The sequence below is a fragment of the Sturnira hondurensis genome, unplaced genomic scaffold (genome assembly GCF_014824575.4).
Source record: "Sturnira hondurensis isolate 20B ecotype Veracruz unplaced genomic scaffold, ASM1482457v3 Scaffold0004136, whole genome shotgun sequence".
Taxonomy (NCBI): domain Eukaryota; kingdom Metazoa; phylum Chordata; class Mammalia; order Chiroptera; family Phyllostomidae; genus Sturnira; species Sturnira hondurensis.
In genome coordinates this window covers 46,444,653-46,465,477 of record NW_028076767.1, presented here as the reverse complement: position 1 = coordinate 46,465,477, position 20,825 = coordinate 46,444,653, and the positions used below count along the sequence as shown (strand labels likewise).

Sequence of the window (20,825 nt, the reverse complement as noted above, 5' to 3'; positions counted from 1 at the left end):
ACAGAAAGAAGAAAAGAGTGAAATGAAATTCACTAACCTTAGACATTAATTTCCTTAAGAAAATAAAAGGCAATCCTCGCGTGACATTTAAACACTTCCTTATGCCCTCTTGTGTAACACACAGCTCTCCTTTGAAAACATTCCCTGGTGCATGAGGGCAGAGAGAAGACAAAAGCAGTTACAGAATCCCTGTTTTGTTCCAGATGCTACATAAGCATTTGATATAAACTGCATGTTTAAACTTCACGAAAACCCTCCAAGGTTGGGGAGGTGAAGAAATCAAGACTCAGAGAAGCCAAGTGACTCACCCAAGGTTCAATGCCAACTAAAGGGCAGTAAGGATGTAACCGCAAGGTTATACCTTTTAAAATGCCCTATGCAATGATTCAGAAAAACGAGGTTTCCAACTCTAAAAGCTACAAATAGTTGAGATCATAGGGATCTGAACCATATCACTAATAAATGACAAAAGCAAATAAAAAACAAAAAGCTCAGTATCCAAACTACGTAGGGATGGGCTGTGACGGCAGATGCCGTTCGATGCGGCACAGAGCTGGCATCGAACCTCTGTAATGAGCACTTTACAAGCAGAAACCCGGGGATGACGGAACTCATTACTCTCAGGTGGGCCGCTGGTGTGTCGTTTGTTTGTCCTGGAGAGGAGAGACTGCAGCCACAGAATGATGAGCAAAAATAACATGTGACTGTGAGCCCTCAGCCCGTCCCCACTCTAAAAGTAATTTCTTATCTAAGAACAGGCTGCAGCACAACAGGGCTCCCCAATTTCTCACCACCAATGGCTGTCTAACTACTTTTAGTGGTCCTAAGAGCATAGGACCCCAAGCTGGGACATCCCTAGCAGGCTCTACACCAATCCCCTGCAGTTCATGGTACATGCCTATCTCTTCTAAAGTTACTCAAAGTCTCAATGTTGCACAAACTGCCAGAAGTCCTGAAATGTTCTCTAAAAAATAGCCACTTGCATATGTAGCAAGAAATGAAATTGGGTTGGCCAAAAGGTCCATTTAGTTTTTTGTTTTCATATAGTAAAATACACGTTTTTCATTTTTACCAATAAGTTTGTTGATTTAGATATTTTGAGTATGTTGGCCATCTTCCACTTACTTTCTAGTCGGTAGAGGCCAGGGGTGCTGCTGAACATCGTCCAATGCATAAGACAGCCCCACAGCAAAGGATCACTTGGCCAATATGTCAGTAGCACCAAGAAACTTCACAAACCACTTTTGACGTGTTCACTCAGTCAGAGCACCTTCTCCACACACCGCACAAATCTTTTTGTCTCTGTGTTTCAGGTGCGTTTTTACCTTTCTTGAAATAATAAATCATAATGCACCAAACTGTTGCATCTTTTCTTCAATACTATCTTCAATACTAAAATAGCTATGCAAAAATTCACCAGTTTTGGTAAATTTTTCTTTTAAGTGCATGCTGACGTGACAGCTGTCACAATACAACCTAACTAAACTGTTTTGAATGAAGTTAAAGTCAGCTAAGCGCTACTAGAGTCACAGTAAAGAAAAAACTAAACAAACTTTTTGGCCGACCCAATAAAACAAATGCACAGGAATAAACATTTCCTGTGTCCAGAAATAACAATAATAATATTAAATATCATATGCTGGGCACTGAATTTCTGTGTGTGTGTATAAATAGCCTATTATTCTACAGGTGAAACACCCAAGGCTTGGGCTGAGATCTGAATACAGGGTCTCTCGCTTTAAACAGTAAGTCAATATGCATGAGTAATTATAAGGCATATATACTTTTTTACTAAGCAATTCCTAAGAACATAGCTTAACAGAATAAGTAACATTAAATGCAATAATGCATGAATAGTGATGTTCATCCCAGTGTGGATAACAATTTTAAAAACTGCTCACAATCTAAACATCTATCAAGAAGAGAGCTGATTATTAAATACAGACATTCCTGCAATTCTTGCAACCATTAAAAATGAGTGAGTAAATGTATGTTTCTTGACACAAAAGATGCCCACAGATATCTTACGGGAAAACGCAGGCAGCTCACTCAGCCATAAATGCCTGATTCTGCGCTGACACCACAGTCTGCTGCGGATAAAGGTGGCTGACACTTCTGGGCGGAAGGGACAACAGCGAGTGCAAGGGCCTTGGCTAAATGGACACGTGGAAAACAGGGTGGACAGTACAAGGCTGGCTTTAAAGGTGAGGAAGAGACTAGACTATGCCAAGCACGGAAAGCCCAACTAAGAATTTGATTTTCAACCCAGAGGGTCAATGAGAAGCCACTGAACAAACTGCAATTCACAGATGAGGCAAAGGGTCAGGTGAGTGGCAGGGGCTGATGCCCAAGGTCACCTGACAAGCGAGTGGTGGAGCCAGGGTCCTGCCAGGCCTGGCTCGAGTCCAAGCTTAACTTTTCCTTCAAGCACACTTTTGTAGGCCCCAGCTTCAGTCCTGACCCCGAGAGCTATTCCTGCACCTTCTACCTCTCTCCAGGCTTGGTTTCTCACCCACCTCTTTCTTTTTCTTCTTCCCACCTCACGCTGCTTTCCACAGAGAAGAGTCACAGAGAAAGCCCATCGCTCAGTACTGTGTTTGTATCCCCTCAGGGGTTCCTGTGCAAAACAGGATCAGTCTGTGTAAAACAGGGTCTTCCCAGTTTCTCCCCGATAGAGTTATATCAGCTAACCACCTGGTTGATAACAGCCAAAACAATTTCAAACGGCCTTTTAAATTTGGTTTACAGACTATCATTTTAATTTCGTAGCTCTATTATTGCTTTGTAAGTTGAACAAGGACTCTTTTCTGTATGCGAGAAAAAAATGAAAAGTTATTATACACTCTTCTGAGTCAGTATTAGAATTTGTGGGAAGTAATTTAATGGGAAGCTTAGAAAATCCTACACCAAAGTGCAACTTTAACTGGGCCTCTTCAATTTTAATTCATTTTAAAACTACTTAATTTCAAAGTAAAAAGAAATTGCAAAAAAATTCTGGCTTTAAAAACTAATAAAGCCATGCATCTCCATTATAACTATCAAATTTTATCAGGAAACAATAAAACAGGCACAGTAACCCCCCCCCCCATGATGCCTTTTTAAGCAAGGGTATCACGCCCTCTGCTGGCCTCAGCACATCTTCTGAATGACCCCAACCTGCTAAGAAAGACGCCTGGATTCCTTCTACAGCATAGACTTCTTCCTTTCCCAATCGTGCAAAAAAAAAGAAAAAAATCCATTACTTTATCTCTCCTTCACCTTTCCTTCTCCAAAATGTCACACTCATCTTAAAGATTTATAGGATCATGATATATAGTTACATTAAAAGTTTAAATTATTCCCCCTAAATGAGGGGATAAATAGCAGCTAGTCCAAAATTATAAAGAACTAAAGGCTAATTTAAATCTAGTTTTAAATATCTTCCTAATTAGATGTGGCTTCGGGTAACAGGAAAATTGAATGTGCATGCTAACCAGAGATGAAAAATGCCAATATAGAATATGCTGAGTGCTAGGGACTAAATTTTTTTCTGTTAAATAATCCAAGGTAGAAAATACGCAATTGTTAGATAATAAAATCTAACCATTCTATTTTATAATAAGGTGGCAAAGCTGTGTCAAATTACTAAGCTCACTCAAGACCCTTAGCAAGTTGGTGGTAACAAAGAATTTTAAACCTAAACTCTGAGTCCTAGATGTAAAAATACAACAATACAGCACCAACTGAAAAATATTTTAACTATTCTCCTTTCAAACTAAAAGCAGACTTACTTTGCCTCCCCTTGAGCTCTCCCATCAACTCCCATACAAGGCCATCGTCACTTTGCAATCTGGCTCACTGAACTTCAATTGCCACACAGTCATTGACTGACCAAAATACTGAGCCAGATTCTGCAGACACGGGAGAGTATGACAATATTCCTTCAACCAAGGAGAACACAGTCTGGTACAGCAGGCGCAATTGTGAGGAGATAAACGTACATGATGCTAAGTGCAACAAGGGAGTTATGCCCAAGGTACAGAAGCAATACAGACAAAAGGTTGATGAACTGCCTAGGGCGCAGGGGGCATGGGATGAGAAAGCTTCACTGAAGAGATGCTAGACTTGGAAAGACACATGTTCAGGGAGAAGCCTTCCAAACAGAGGGACCAGCACATGCCCCTTCATGGAAAACACGTGTGGGAATTTCAGGAGTGTATCGGTAGGAAAGCAGAATCAGTAATTCTAAGGATGTACGTGAAGGGTGAGAGGGTGGGTGGTTGATGGAAAGACTACAGAGGTGGCCAGAACACAGCTCAGGGGAGCCTTGGTGGGCCTTACCCTACAAGCAATGTGGACTTCATCCTATAAGCAGTAGAGACTTGGAGTTTTTCCCCTAATTAACAAGAAGCCATGGAAGGGTTTTAAACCAAGTTAAAAGCACAATCACACCATTAGTTTTCACAAGACCAAAAAGGTATCTAGCTTCTTATACTAGTGTTTCTGAAGCTTTAGCCCATTTCCTTTCCAGCCTTCCTGGTTATCTCCTTTTAAAAGAAAGGATATGCTAGTATCAGAGTGGGCAGAAAGGCGCATAAATGCAAACCACCTTCATGGCGGTCAGTCCTCACTCGCTACCCACAATGCTCAGTGAATGCTGGGCAAGCAGGTAGTTGAGGACTGCTCTGGGCACATGTGCACCAGTTAAGTTTCAGAGAAGTTAGCTGATGCGCATACACAAAGCTTTTGAAGAGTCAGCAAACATCCTATAGGCAAAAAATGAGTCATATAATGCATTTGAACACACGGATCTCAAAGAGCTAACGGGATGTGAAATGAGGTCATTGATTCTGCCTGTTCATTTCCAGTAAAAGAAAACAGTTCTGTACAAAGCACAGTTGTACAAAGAGTATTGCTCACAATACTATTTACAAAATGTATGTCAGTATTTTTAAATTTCTAAAAGTAGATCTATAAGATCTGTAAAAATGTTGAAGCTCTCTCAAGTAACTGGTATCTTTAAAAGACACCTCACTCAGAAAATACAAGTATTCCCCCCTCAGTGGACCTATCAGGATTAGCAAATTACAATTTCCAGAGTGGATTCTTTTGGCTCACCAGAAAGGGCCACTTATCCAAAATACATGCATTTTAGATTCAATTCACTGATTGAATTGAAAATAATTTATGATGCTTTTTCCAATTGTTCCTGTCTCTGTCCTCACCTCTGCCTAGTTCATCCCCAGCACAAGCACCAGCCAAGCCCATACAGCAGGCACAGTGCAAAAGGAAAAAATCTGTAATTGCTGGGGTTTTCACAGACTCATAAACTATTTCTGGACCCAGATTCTTAAATGAACTATTCTGATAGCACCCCCTAGTGTCCAAAAGCATTTTTCTGACTCTACATTCTCAACTGACTAAAATAATGCATTTAAATAAAAAATTAATGGAAACAGCCATGGGCTTACATTAAGGGAACATCTGTCCCAGTTACAGAACAAGTTAAACCAATAACATGAACCTCTCTGGCTGCTTGTTCTCTCTAAAATAGGAAAAATAACAGCCTCGACCACCTCCTCCCTTAAAGCTTGAGTTTCTCAGTAAGACACATTACTAACCCACACGGCTGTTTGTAAACAAGAGGGTGGGTGGGGAAGGCAGTGAGGGGACCCAAAGTAATGAGAGAGCATGTACCCTCAGGCTTACCTGAATGCTCAGGAGTATTTTATATTAAGTCCACAATGACTGTGATAATTACAGGGGGTCGGTTCACTCCTCCTCCAGAGTTCCGACACTTTGACTCCCTCCTTCCTCTGCTAGGCAGGCCGTGGGAACTGCAGGAACCACAGAACTTTCTGCAAACAGCCTGGCGCCACCCAGAACTGCATTGGCTTCACCACGAAACCCCAGAAACTCTCCAAACCCATCTTCAAAATTTAGAATTTTGGTTTTGACAAGAATTAGGTAAAATAAAGACATTACATTTGATTTGTAATTTAAAATAAGAGCGGTAACAGTAAAAAGTGCTTAAAATCATCACCCTTAACCTCCTGCCCAATAAAAACAAAACAAAAAACAACTAAACAACAAATAAACAAAAAGACCCTCTACCTAAGATGCCTAACATTCATGGCTCAGTAAAAATCTAACATACCTTGGATCCTTCTACTCCAAATCTGAGACCTTCAACAAAGCCAGAAACTTGTGTTCAGTTTGCATCGCAGAAGCTCACAGAATTAAAACCCACTGTTGCCCTCTACTGGGCAGACTTGGAACAAAACTAAAATCCATTTATAAAGCATTTGAAGTCACGGTATTTCTTCTCCAGTTTCTTGATAGTATATAACCTTCAATATCTTATAACTTAATATAAGGTGGCAGGAGGGGAAAATAGGTACATTTTCAAAAATTCAGAGTGATTTTCCCTCTTTACTGACTGAAAGGAGAGATTAAATGATAGCAAACTGGTCACCTGGCTTGGACTCTACCACTGTATGACATGTGGCCCTGGTCAAGGCCCTCTGGGCCTCATTACCAGGTCTTCAAATTAGAGACTTGTGAGCCAGGAGATAGCTATGATCCTCATTGCTCTTTTCCACTTGTAGTTCAAAATATTTATAGTGGTTTTTTTTTAATCAGTCTTAGAAACCTAATGTATTGTATCCTCAGTCCTGTCACTCGTGACTTCATTGATTGTCATAAGGCTGCAGTAACTGAGATACATGTAGACCAAGTGTCTAGCACGGAGCACAAAGGTGCACAATAACTGTGAGTTCTCCTTCTGCTTGCCCCTGGTCCCCCCACGCAGTAGTCCCATGACCTTGCCAATTCCCACAGTGCGTGTTCTGCAACCGTATCCCGAAGCACTTACTCCCTGCTGCTCCTCCAGTTCTACAAGCCTTGTGATGCCCACACTGTGCACCCCCCACCCCCCGACAGGCGAGCTTCACTCCGGGGCTGTGCCCTTTACCTGCCTGCACTGAGGTGCCTTACCGGCCACAGTGGTTGTAATGGTGGCCGCGGTGGCGGAGGGGGGGGGGGGCAGCAGCAGCAGCCGTGGTGCCCGCAGCAGCATCACAAAGTGTGACAGAAATGATAAGGACATGATAATAAGAAAACTAATAATAAAGCAATAGATGTGATTACAAAAAAGAAAATGTACTGTCATTTGAGTATCACCGAGTACCATTTATTATTTTGTGTCAACCGCTGTGCTATTAACACTTCTATCCTTTCTAACGCGGCCTCAAACAACACAGGCATTATTTCTTTCCCAATTTCATAAATGAAAAGCTGAGCTTCTGGCAGATGTTTAACAACTACGGATGCCACCGAACTCGCTAGCCACCTGTCTTCCCTTCAGAGCTCTAATGGCCTTTGTTACCTATTCTTTCCACATCCGCTGGAACTCTGGCAGACCTCGGGTTCCCACAGTGACCCTGTGAGTGGCGCAGACACCCCAGCGCGTCTAAGGTGACAGACTACTCGCACTGAGAATGACAAAAGCAGCCCGCCTTCCCGACTCACGCCATTGAACCCTGCTACTCTTCTCCACCTATACTCCCTTCCTATGGCCTCCCTTCCGAGGCAGGATGCTGTGGGAAGCGCACGGAACCGGAAATAAGAACTGCCTCTTATTAGCCATGTGACTTTAGGCAAATCACCTCAGCTCTCACACATTCAACTGTAACGTGTGATAATAATATCTGCCTGACCTGTCTCCAAACACAACTGTTTAGAATAAGTAAGGAAGCATATACAAAAGCGTTCTAAAAGCTGTAAATGAATATCAGCTCTATGTCTAATTAATTCTTGCTATTCCTTCTATGCACCCCAACATTCATAGCAGCACAATTTACAATAGCCAAGTGCTGGAAGCAACCTAGGTGCCCATCAGTAAATAAATGGATCCAAAAACTATGGTACATTTACACAATGGAATTCTGTGCAGCAGAAAGAAAGAAGGAGCTTCTACCCTTTGCAATAGCATGAATGGAACTGGAGAGCATTATGCTAAGCAAAATAAGCCAGGTGGTGAAAGACAAATACCATATGATCTCACCTTTAACAGGAACCTAAACAACAAAACAAAAAAACGAGCAAAATATAACCAAAGACACAGAAATAGAGAACAGGCTGACAGGGTCCAGAGGAGAGAGGGAGGGAATTTCAGGGGAATTTCAGGAGAATTTCAGGGGAAATGGGGAAGGGTTTTATAGGAACAAGTATAAAAGACACATGGACAAAAACTAGGGGGGGGAGTGGAAATGGGAGGGAGATGGGGAGGGCTGGGTGGGTGGGCTGGGATGGGAGTAAAAGACAGAATACTGTACCTGAACAATTAAAATAAAAAATTTTTTAATTCTTTTTTAAAAGATTTTATTTATCTTTAGAGGGGAAGGGAAGGACAGAAGGAGAGAAATATCAATGTATGGTTGCCTCTCGTGCGTCCCCTTCTGGGAAACTGGCCTGCAACCCAGGCATGTGCCCTGACTGGGAATCGAACCACGATCATGTGGTTCACAGGCCTGAGCTCACCTTCTTCCACTAAGCTACACCAGCCAGGGCTAAAATTAAAAAAAAAAATTTTTTAATTCTTGCTATTCTTAAGGCTCTTTATTAAGCACATACTTGGCACGGTAGAGAAGAGGGCTGCCAGCACCCTGGTGGGGCGGGAAAGAGAACACGAAGGCAGGTGGACAGGCAATGGCAAGGTCCTTCTTGTCCTTCTTTTGCTAAGTCTCACAGGTTTTTTCTGCGTCCGCCCAAAACAGAGAAACAACCTTCATCACCCACCCTCACCCGCCTGTCTACCACGATGCTCCTCACTCCCTATCTTACTACATACCTCAAAACTGACCACAATAACCATTCTCTTTGTTTACATGATAGTCACGGCAGCCTCAGTTAGACGGAGCACCCCCTGCATGTCAATCACAGGCCCAGACGTCCTCTCATCCTCAGGGCAACACGGTGTAAGTGTCCTTCGCTCCATTTGACAGGTTAGGCTCAGAGAGACCAGCCAGCTACCCCGCTGAGGCACACAGATCCAGCTACTGCTGCTTCCACACCAGCCACGAGGCCATTTCCATTTCTCAACCAAATCTGAACATCACCTCCTGGCAAAATGCTCCTTGTCTGCAAGACTGCTTAGAAATCACAGGGAAATCCTATCCTCAGTGCCCCATGAACGCTCAGCCTCCACAACGGGCAGCATAAATGTTTCCTGGAAAGAAGACCAGTGATCGGTCCTGTATAGTGAGTACACTCTCTCTACCTTTTAATGCTTAATATAATGAAAGAGTATAATGTTAATGAATCCCTCCTGTTAAGAAGTCATTGTGTTTGCAATGAAGTTTTTGCAATAGCAGTTACCACCTTAAACATGTGGTAACATCCAAGTTATCATCACCAGTAAAGCAATACATCAATACCAGGTGCCTCTTAACTGATAAACTGGGAAGAACACAGTATCATATTCCTGTCAAAAAATGTGTAAAATGAATCTAACCATGAAGAATTATCAAGCAAGCCCAAACTGAGGCCATTCTACAAAGTAACTGGCCTGTACTCTTGAGAATTGTCACAGTGTGAAAGAAAAAAGACTATTTCACAGTAAAGAAGACTAAAGGAGACATAACAACCAAATAATTCTGGATTAGGTCCTGGACCAGATAAATGACTAGAGGCAAAATTGGCAAAATTTGTGTAAGGTCTGAAAAGTAAATAATAGTATTGTGTCAGTGTTAATTTCTTGCTTTTGATAATTGTACTATTAAGTAAAGAATGTCCTTGTTTTTAGGAAATACTCGATGAAGTAAATAGCATCATATCTATGACTTTGAAATGCTTTTTAAAAAATCATGAGAGAGAAAATACATACAAAAACTTTGTTTTACTGTTTCTGTAACTTTTTTTGTAAGTCTGTAGTTATTTCAAAATAAAACACAGGAACAGAAAGGACAATAATTGAACACATATTAAATATAGCCAGCCCTTGACACCCACGGATCCCCAACCACGGGTTGAAGATAAATACTGTTTTTGATCTGAGGTCGGCTGGATCCATGGGTGCAAAACCCACAGACACAGTGGGCTGGCCGTGTACTTACTGAAAAGCATACGCACATAAGTGGATCCGCACAGTTCAAACCAGTGTTGTTCAAGGGTCAGCTGCATTAAGTAAATGTGAGTTGCATATCCCTATCATTCATTCTTGGGTCCTCCCTGTGAAACCAGTTTAACTGGTTGATTCTGGGACCCACAAAGACTATCACAGTTGTTCCAATTTTCAACAGTTCCACCCAAATGTAGCAGTGGTAAAATGTTGCTTCCCTCCTTCTGATCACGAACATTTCTAACATCTCAATTTCTTAATTCAAACAAAATCCTCCAGGGATTCTACTTCCCATGAAAACACAAGCAACTGCAGTAAAAAGAAGTGTGTACTACGTTCCCTCACCTCACCCCTTCTCTGGCCAATAAGGCCGGGCAGTTGGCATGCAGGCGTCCGTGCAGCTCCTAACCCTTCGTCCCTTGTCCTGCCATCAGTGGGTCTGGCCACAGAGAATGTAAGACCCTGAGTGAATGTGGGGACTCTAAGTTCATCTCACCCACGTAGGTCAGAGACACCAGACAACTCGGAAGCTCAGACGCTCCAACAGCAAATACACACTAAGTGTCTGATTTTGACAGAATACTTCACGCCCTTCCCCACCCAGCGAATCCAGTAGAAGGTAGAACACCACACGGTCAAGTTTCAAACCCCCAAAGATGACATTTTATATAGGCTCCTAAAATGTCACATGAGAAGGAGTAATGGCCATGTAGCTTTTTCTTCTCATGTCCAAGGATAAGTGAAAAGTGGAAAAGAAGTTATATGGCTACAGTTAGCTCTTTTCTCATGAGTCATTAGTAGCATGTCCTTATTCAGAATTTACAGAGCGTACTATGTTCCAGGAACATCAAATCTGTCATTAGTCTTCACCACAGGCCTGGGTCAGATAGAATTTCCATTTCACGGACAGAAAAATTAGGGCAAAAGAAAATTAAGATGATCCTTAAACCATCCTATCAGCAAAAGAACCCAGAATGGACCAAATACTCTGCCTTCTGCAAGAAGGCAAATATCCCTAATTTCTATAAATCCCACACACACAAAATCACTTTACATCACTAAGTTACCAGGGAAGCCACACTGCTCTGTTTCTATTCTGTAGTAATTTTTTCCTGGTTGAAAGGAGGCAATCAGGATGAAGACAAGACCTCCTACTCACACAGAATGATATGAATCCCACCTAATGCTCCACATCCGGCCAAACCCTTGAGTATGAGGGGCTTCTGTCCCTCTCAGGCCAAAGGACCACACTGGTGGGCACCCTGCAACTTCCTGAGATTAGCTACAGTAACAGCCCTTTTCTCTCTTAAAAGTGAGAATTATTCATGGTGAAGACAAACATCTTGAAAATTACTTCTTAATTTTGGTTACCACACAAGAGGAAAGGAAACTGTTGAAGACAACAAATTTGAAATCAACACGGCTGCCTAAATGTCCAGAACCGGGTCCACAGCCCCAGCTGTCGTGTAAACACGGGTGCATCTGCGGACTGTCTGTTTCTACTTTAAAAAAACAACAAATGGAGGAGACAAAAACCAAAGGACTAACATCAACAAGCAGCCTCTGAGGAGCAACCCTACCCCAGGAACCCAGAGCTCGATCAACGGGGAGGCACCACTGCAAACAGGAAGGGCCACAGCTGAGCAGATGTTGGTGGACAGAAGTCAAAAAAATGAGTCACACAAGCACCACAAAGAAAGACCCCCCCCCCGTACCAACTTTCAAGGTAATTCACTTCAACACAGTAAGAACCTAAGATGAGCAAAGATACCCTATAGGAATGGTCTGCAGTGCATGTGCTGATGAAAATAATACTGACTTCCTAGTGGCCAAGCTGTAGCAGACCTGTCAGGTTAAGGACAGCGTGGCTGCTTACAACATCCTGAGCCCAGAGAGAGAGGGGTGTCTGCCGTTAGTAAGGGTCCTAGGAACAAGGCTATCCGAGCACACTGGGGATCAGGAGAGTGGAAAAGGGAGTTTCAAACAGTCTTTCCTCGGTGCACTCAGGCACGGGTGCTCGCTGAGCAAGGAAACACCCCCGGGCACTGACTATGAGCAGGACACACACTGATCAGCGTTGATCGGGTCCACGTACTGGCCACCAAACCTGTGGAGGGGCACAGAGTGGAGGGGAGCCCACAACCCAAACGTACTTTACGACAGGAAAACAGCCACCTTAATGGAGCTCAGGCTAACCTCACAAGGAGCCACTCTCTTTTCTATGTCTAAGGAACTCAATTTCATTCTCCCTCTCTTCCTCCATGTGACAGAGATGTGTGGCTATTTTCCATGGGAAGAATGGATGACAAAACAAGCCCTGAGGTTAGGTGTAAACTCAAAGAGCAAAAAATGGCAGGTGGCATGGCTGAAAAATCCTCATCTCCCCAAACTCTAGCTGCTTCTTGTTTCAGATACGTGCAAAATGGGATCTGGAAGGCACGGCACACCAGTATGTAATAAATCACTGAAATATCTTTTTAAAAGGAAGGAAATAAAGTCACAGCCTAAGCAGTCTTCCTTGTCTCAAGCTGATGGAAGAAGTTCCAAAGGAGAGTGTGGATTCTGAGAGTGTGGATTCTCAAGTCAGCTAGAGTTTAGAATATGAGGCTACATTTGAAATGATGCTATGAATTCAAGGCTAAGGAGCTTGGCTGTTATTTGATAGGAACCCTCCACCCCATTTATTTGCTTTAGGTTTTCGTTTAATTTTAGAAACAACTTTTGAGCAATTAAGTGACGTGATCAGAAAGTCAATCCTGCACCAGTGTCTACAAAGGAACAGCAAGGAGGAGCAGAGGGAGAACAGTTGGTATCTACTGCAATCGTCCAAGCAAAAAAAAAAAAAACCAGTGGGTCAACATTCGGAGCCATGTTGCACAGGGAAATGAGAGGGTCTGGAGAGGGATTAGATAGAGAAGACAAGGAAAGAAGGAGTCTTACATATAAAAGGAATCCCAGTGTTCGGAGGGTGGGCGACTCAGAAAGACGCACAGAGCGCAGGGAGATTAGGTGTGGAGGGAAGGTGAACCCTTTGGAAACGCTGCACCTAAGAGGCCGGGCACTTAATAAGGAGCTGGAGGTGTGAGGCTGCATAAAGCTCTACAGAGAAAGCAAGCCTGGAACATCTTTCCCCAGGTAATAGCTACAGGAGGAGATCAAACAAAACTTCCAGCAAAAAAAAAAAAAAAGCAAAGACAAAAAATATATTCTTGGGGACACATACTGTACATACCAATGGCTTTCTACCAGCACTTTTTTTCAACTCTGGCTGACATTTTAGTCATCTGATCAAAAGACCTCGTGCTGGACTCCGGCACCCCAGGGATCTCTCCAGGCTCCGCCCTCCAGCTTCTCCACGGCACCCTCAGACTCTGGCTGGGGCACTTCTAGTTTCTCTTGCCTCTTACTGAAGCTTTCCCTCTCTCTGCTGCCCTGGAGACGGGCCACTCTGATGGACTCTCTGTCCAACATTTGCCTTTCCCTGAGACGCCCCACAGGCCAGCCTTGCTCAGGTCTCTGCAGTGCAACGCCCTTTCCCTGGCCCTGGCCCGGGCCCACAGGCCCAGAACCGGCCCACCCACAGGGGTCTGCTGGCGCCTCAGAGGTGCCCCGGGTGCCTGCACAGAATGGGTCATGGTCATTTCTTGAAGTCTGTTTAAAACAATTCTGAAGCATTAGCTAAGTGTATTTCACACAGAATGTTCTCAGAAAGGCAATGCCTAGAAGTTAGCCTTCCACGTAACGTTACATACAGCGAGGCAGGATGAGATGTGACCACTGGTGCGCATGTCTCTGACAACTTCGATTACAGGGCGGACAAGTCGCGGTGGCTTTCCTAACAGCTGTAAAAAGGGGGCCTCCCTTTCTAAGTCTGTGACTCCATAACGATTTTTAATTATAAATATCTAATACAAGTTTAAAATCCAACTAAACCAAAACAGAGCTTAAATTTTGTTAGGTTTCATGCCACAATGAAGTCAGTCATCATTTCATAAATGAAACTCCGGTTAAACACATAAATATACTCCAACATACATTTCATCTTAAAATTCTCAAAGCTAGAATGGAAAGTTTTTCAAGTCATCAAAAACTTCATTAACATAAGGTAGACTATAAAAGGCACCACAGGGTCTTTTAGGAGGAAAGAACAGATACAACACCCCACAGAAATTCCAAATAACCACCGAAAACAAAAGTTTTGTTTTTCCTTTTGTCATTTCAGACTGCTTTAAAAAGACGGTTCCTCTTCTGTAAAATCCAAACAAAAGGTGTTCAAGGACATCTTACCTCTCCAGTGCTCAAAACTGATGACAGTCCCCTCCCCTCTGACCTTCTTCAAGCAGAGCACATAAATGGAAAAATGCAACCATTTGAGTTTCCCATTGTTTCCACACCCAAACACAGGACAGCAGACTGAGAGATCACCAAAAGGCAGAATGCAGTTACGTGAGTAATCACTAATCACACAGCCTCCAAAGAATCACACCCTGAGCACGTGGAAATCTCTTTCCTCCTTTTCCTAGGCATCCGTTTCCCTGGGTCAGGAGGGCTGATGGTGCTCACTTACCTTTTTGGCTCTTTGGGCTATGTCTGGTGTCCTGGTAAGCAGCTTCTCAATCAGGTACTCTCTGTTCTGCAAAACAAATGTTCCCCACATTTCAACATCAAGTGTAACACACCGAAATTCACAGTGATTTCAAAATAGCAGATTTACTTTGGGTTTTTAAGCATGTTACCTTGGCTTTCTGGAAGAATTTGCATTTTAAAAGTTCTGCTGCTGTGGGCCTGAAAGATCAATAATAAATCAGAGTTGAAACAATGACCACTTGATAAATACACTGCCTTGATGAAACAACTCAATCCTAGCGTTTTTCTGGAAGACCAGTTTTAGGACTAGTAAAACCAGACACTAAATTAATCAAAAGCTGGCACCAATTAAAATAGTGCTAATTTTCCAGTTCCTTCCAAACTCCTCTACTGCAAACACACACACACCTCTTAACTATTTGGGGTGTGATTGGTTTTCCACCCTTCGCCCTCACACTTCACTAAGCAAATGCAGTGTTTCTAAAAGGTGGCACACTGACACACCCGTGAGCTAAATTCCTGTATTTATTAAGAAACCATACAAGCTGCAGTATGACTCTGCCAAGAAACTACAGTCCACAGGGCTCAGAGATTCCCCGAGGAAGGCAGGAACCACAAGGGGGTCCATACAACATGCCTGCCGACTCTGTCTGCACCACCCCCCTCAAAGTAACACTGTCTCCAGGGTACATGGACCACTCATTGTTCTTCAGGGGAAGGTAAATGTGATAATGATTAATAAAATGCAAACTCATTTCCTGTTAACTCAGCATCAGGTCTGGAGGCTTTGTGAGGCGGAATTAAGAATTTGGGGGGGAAATACTACCTAGATGTCCATCTCACTGCAGCAGGTCAGAGGCACATGCTGTTGAGCGATTTCACTGGGAGGGATGCTAACTTTCACTAGCTGGTCCCCAGGCCTGTGATCTCTCCTCTGTATGAATATCCTGCTGCCCAGAACATTTTACCTGATGACTTTATTAGCATCTTTGCCTTAAAAAAAATAGTTCATAGGAGGTAGCACAGTACTGACAATCTTCTACTTCTGTTGAGTATTAGCTGGCACTATCCCAAACAGCAGAGCTTCCTTCATTGACAGTTCCTTCTAAAACCAGCAGCAATGTAGGAAAAAATCACATAAATCTAGACCACAGATAGTCAGCAAGACAACTGGCCCGATCTCAAAAATCAGCATCAAAGAGCAAAAGGGGAGTCGTGAGGGTCCCATTCCAGATCTTAAAAGACTAAAGAAACATAACCCCAAAGGCAACATGTGACCCTGGCTTGAATCCTGCATTTGAAAGGGAAAGAGAACCTACGTAAGACATTTGGAAGTAATCAGAGCTAAGTGGATATGCCAGGTATTAGACAATTTTAGGAAATGACTGCTCATTTGCTCAGATGTGGAAAAGTACTGTGGTCAAGTAGGGACAGGTCTCTATTTGTACGGAAGGCAAGCTCAACCAGTAAGTCTTGTTACTTATTTTCAAACTGTTCAGCAAGTAAAAGGTCAATAAATAGATATAACAGATATGAAAAATCTTAATTGTGGAATCTAGGTGGTAGTATAGAAGTAAACATTGTACTGTTTTCTGCCTTTTCTGTAAAGTTTTCTCTTTTTTTAAATTTTTCATAATGAAAAAAAACGGGTGGCGAGAGCGAACAGTTATGAGCATCATTAGGTATCGTCTCAGGTGATGCCAAGCAAAGGTGCAAACAGCATTATGTGGAGGCCGTGCAAGTTTGAAAGGATTCTTACGCCTGAAGAGCCTGGAAACCACTTCTTTGGGGCCAGGAAGCTCCATTAAAATGTTTCCAAGGAGCAAAACCAAGCATCTAAAAGAACTAGGAAGTGTCACTAAGTGCAACGATGCACAAATTGCCTCAATCGACAAGGGCCCTAAACTGTGTTTCTATGCAAAGAAATTCAAATCGTTCCTGCTCTTTCCCTCCTGGCCAAGTGGAACCCTGGCTACAGGTGCCTGGAGACACCCCCGATGGCCATATCCACTGCAATAAACAGCCGCGAATTGCTCACTGCTTTAAGTAAACAAAGGTCTAAACAACAGGTGGGCTGCGGTTTACACATTGTGTGCCAAATCCCTTGGTGAGCTCATTCAACTTCGTGGATATGTACCTCGTTAAAGAGCCACACTTGGTTATGGAACCAAAAATGGTGCTGCTATTTCACATGATTTAACTGCGGTTGTTATTTTTAACGTGTACTCTTACCGATCACCGGCTACGTTTTTGGCTTCCGGCTGCTCCAAATTCATCCTTTCATTCTCTCTCGTAAAATTCATATTTATCGAGCATCTCCTACCTGTCAGGTATTACGCTAGACGCCAGGCATACTATACAAGAAGTGAACATGAAAGACACAAACTTGACCTTCAGCAACCCACACCTAGCAGAGGAGGGACACTGAGAGGCTGGACTGGAAGAGGAGCGTCAGAACCCTGTACGGGAGGAGGGAGGAGGCGGAGCGCTCCCGTGGGACCCCGTAGGAGAGCCACTCACCACCCAAGGGGCTTGGCGCGATCTGCTGCCACTCATGGAACTTTAAAACACAACACAAAATTTCACAACACCAGGAGGCATACAAAATAGGTTGAACGTTTTAAAACTGAAAAGAAACTGAGGACACTTAGGATAATTAAAGGACTCCAAGCCACTGTTTCGGTTGCGATTCTCATTCCCTCCACCTCCCAGTTCGACCCGCTGCCACCTCTCTCTTCCTCATTCCAGCCCACCATCCAGGCACATAAAAGAATCAGGAAACGTCACTGAGTGCAACGATGTGCAAACTGTGTACGTCCCCAGCAGCCCGAAACTCGGCCTCTACAAAGACTCAATTTCTTATTTGTCTTAATAAATCCCAGTGGCCTAAGAGGCTGACTTCTACATCTTCCTTTCCCATCACATCCTGTGTGAACTCCCTCTTTCAGCTACAATGATGTTCTTACCCACCTTGCTCTTCAATGACAAAGCACAACCTGCTTTTCTTGCTTTAAGATTCTTTTTTTGAGTTTTTAAAATATTTTATTTCTTATGTCATTACAGTTGTCCCATTTCCCCCTTCATTCCCCTCCACCCTGCACACCCCCTCCCCTACCATCCCCCCCTTTAGTTCACGGCCATGTGTCAGAAGTTCTTTAGCTTCTACATTTCCCATACCATTCTTGCCCTACCCCCTGTCTATTTGCTACCTACCATCTATGCTACTTACGCTCTGTACCTTCTCCCCCCTTCTCCTCCTCCCACTCCCCTGTTCCTAACCCTCCATGTGATTTCCATTTCTATGGTTCTGCTCCCGATCTTGCTGTCCTCTTAGTTTGCTTTTGTTTCAGGTGTGGTTGTTAATAACTGTGAGTTTGCTGTCCTTTCACTGTTCTTATTTTTATCTTCATTTTCTTAGATAAGTCCCTTTAATATTTCATATAATAAGGGCTTGGTGATGATGAACTCCTTGAATTTGACCTTATCTGAGAAGCACTTTATCTGTCCTTCCATTCTAAATGAAAGCTTTGCTGGATAAAGCAATCTTGGCTGTAGGTCTTTGGATTTCATGACTTGGAATACTTCTTTCCAGCCCCGTCTTGCCTGTAAGGTCTCTTTTGAGAAATCCGCTGACAGTCTGATGGGTACTCCTTTGTAGGTGACTGTCCCCTTATCCCTTGCTGCTTCTAGGATTCTTTCCTTCATTTTAATCTTGGCTAATGTAATTATGATGTGCCTTGGTGTGTTCCTTCTTGGGTCCACCTTCTTTGGGACTCTCTGAGCTTCCTGGATTTCCTGGAAGTCTATTTCCTTTGCCAGACTGGGGAAGTTCTCCTTTATTATTTGTTCAAACGAGTTTTCCACTTGTTGCTCTTCCTCTTCCCCTTCTGGTGCCCCTATAATTCGGATTTGGAACGTTTAAAGATGTCCTGGAGGTTCCTAAGCCTCTCCTCATTTTTTTGAATTCTTGTTTCTTCATTCTTTTCTGGTTGGATGTTTCTTCCTTCCTTCTGGTCCATTCCCTTGATTTGAGTCCCAGTTTCCTTCCCATCAGTATTGGTTCCCTGCGCATTTTGCTTCATTTCACTTAGTGTAGCCTTCATTTTTTCATCTAATTTGTGACTAAAATCAACCAGTTCTGTGAGCATCCTGATCACCAGTGTTTTGAACTGTGCATTTGATAAGTTGGCTATGTCTTTGTCACTTAAAAGTATTGACTCTGGGGCTTTGAGTTATTCTTCTCCTTGAGCCATAATATTTTGGTCTGTTTGTGCCTGTTATGCATGAGGGGCAAAAGCTTAGGTGTTCCCCAGGGCGGGGCAACCCAGTCACTGGGTTGTGACTGGGGGAGGGGTCAGAGAGGGAGCAATGGCCTTTGTTCTACTCTCTCTCGAATTTCAGTCCCCTCTGCAGCTTCCCACAAGCAAATTGGGTTCCCAGGTGGGTGGGCTCGTGTACATTCTAGGACCCCGTGGGTCTCTCCAACGAACTCTCCTGTGAGGCTGGGAGCCTCTCCCAGCACCTCAACCCCCGAAAGTTTTTTCATTCGGTGCTTTTAGGCTTTAGTTCCCGGTGCTGGGGCCCTGCATTGTGTGGTCTGTCTCACTGTCTATTTTTTCACCTGGTTTATCTGCACATGAATGTGTGACTGTGGTCAGCCAGCCGCCTTACGCCCTCACTGGGTCCGCCCACTGCCACCCCACACCTGGGATCTGCCAACCGCCGCCTGAGCGCCTGGGTTGGTCCGGCAGCCACCGCTTCTCTCTGCTGCATTCCCTCTCCGAAGGCCGCGGACTCCGCCCCTCTTACCGGTCTGGAGGAATGGTTTGTTGTTTCAGACTTTGGTACAGTTCAATCTTCTGTCTGTTTTGGTTGTGTTTTTGTTTCTAAATCTTTGCTGTCCTTAAATTTGGTTGTGCCAGGAAGTATAGTATTTCTACCTACACCTCCATCTTCTCCGGAGTCTCCCATTGGTTGCTTTACCATTCTTTTTGTAAATAACGGCCACACCCTTGTTTAGAGGTCAAGAGCCAATTTAAATGTCAGCATCTATACTCCTCCCAGTTCCTACCAGTCAAATTCACTGCTCCCTACTCCATGATCACATACCAATCCAGCCATATGCCCATTCTGTAACTTTGTTCTTGTCTCCCGCCTCCCGCCCACCCACACACTAGGTTATAACCTCTTCTACAACATGGACCACACAATATTCGTTTTTATAGCCCCAGGGTCTAGCACAGAGCAGAAAATGGCCACAGCTCAAAGTCATACCACAATAAATTACAGAGTAAAAGAAATGCTACTAGCCATTCAGACACAGAATAATAACTCCCCAGGCAAGACTTAGCCCTCACAGTCTAAGCATCTGCTCAATACAGTAGAAAACAGCAGAACGATGTCATGAAAATAAGACTCATGCTAGCCCCTCACCAAAAACAAACAACTAAATAAATAAAAGGGGGAGGTCTGCACACAGTGGATGTGCTGGGGCAGAAAGCCAAAATGTGTCTGTCTCTTCTCTGCGGCCCCACTTCCTCCTTCTGCACAGTAAGGGTCAAGTGTAGGACCAACGTAGGGAAAAGGCTGGGAAATGCCAGACATACCTTGAGACTCAGGGCTGGGAAAATACTTTCTCTTCCCCAGCAAGGTCATTTCCATGGCAACCCAACTGTAAAGGGAAAAGCAGGCTACAGAGAAAACTCCTTTCTCTGTACTCCACTCTTAGCCTCCATCAGTAAATGCAATGACATGAGAATCGAGAAAGGGTTGAAAGAAGGCACATTCCTTTTTTTATAGGCTTAATATTGGTGTCAACCAATAGGTGATTTCTATTCTAACAGAGTACTAAATAGCAGGTCCTTTGGTGCTCAAATTAGCTCAGGTGTCTATAGCTTTGGAGTCAAATTCATGTGCCAAACTGACCCCATGAGAAAGTACGAAAAAATGGAACTGGAAAGCGAGAGGGCCAGGCCAGTTCCCCACTGCCCAGACTGCTAATGACCCCGTCAGGCCAGACTCCAACCCTCAGGACTGCCTGTGACTCAGTTGTCCCGACTCCCTTGGTAGCCTGCCGCCTCACTGAAACTCTCTCCCATTGCACGGCAGCAGACACCTGGGCGCCAGCCACGACAGCCAG

At 43.7% G+C, this 20,825-nt stretch overlaps 1 protein-coding gene across 3 annotated transcripts in view; it reads right to left on the bottom strand.

The window, feature by feature from the left end:
* The window catches only part of STK39 (serine/threonine kinase 39), a 283,196-nt gene that overhangs the window by 158,813 nt on the left and 103,558 nt on the right, over positions 1-20,825 (bottom strand). For all 3 annotated transcript variants that reach the window (XM_037044544.1, XM_037044545.1, XM_037044546.1), the window contains exons 9-10: positions 14,836-14,884; positions 14,667-14,732 (exon numbers count right to left, since the gene is read on the bottom strand). In XM_037044544.1, coding sequence (XP_036900439.1) covers positions 14,667-14,732; positions 14,836-14,884 — 115 coding nt within the window. The remainder of the gene's footprint in view (positions 1-14,666; positions 14,733-14,835; positions 14,885-20,825) is intronic.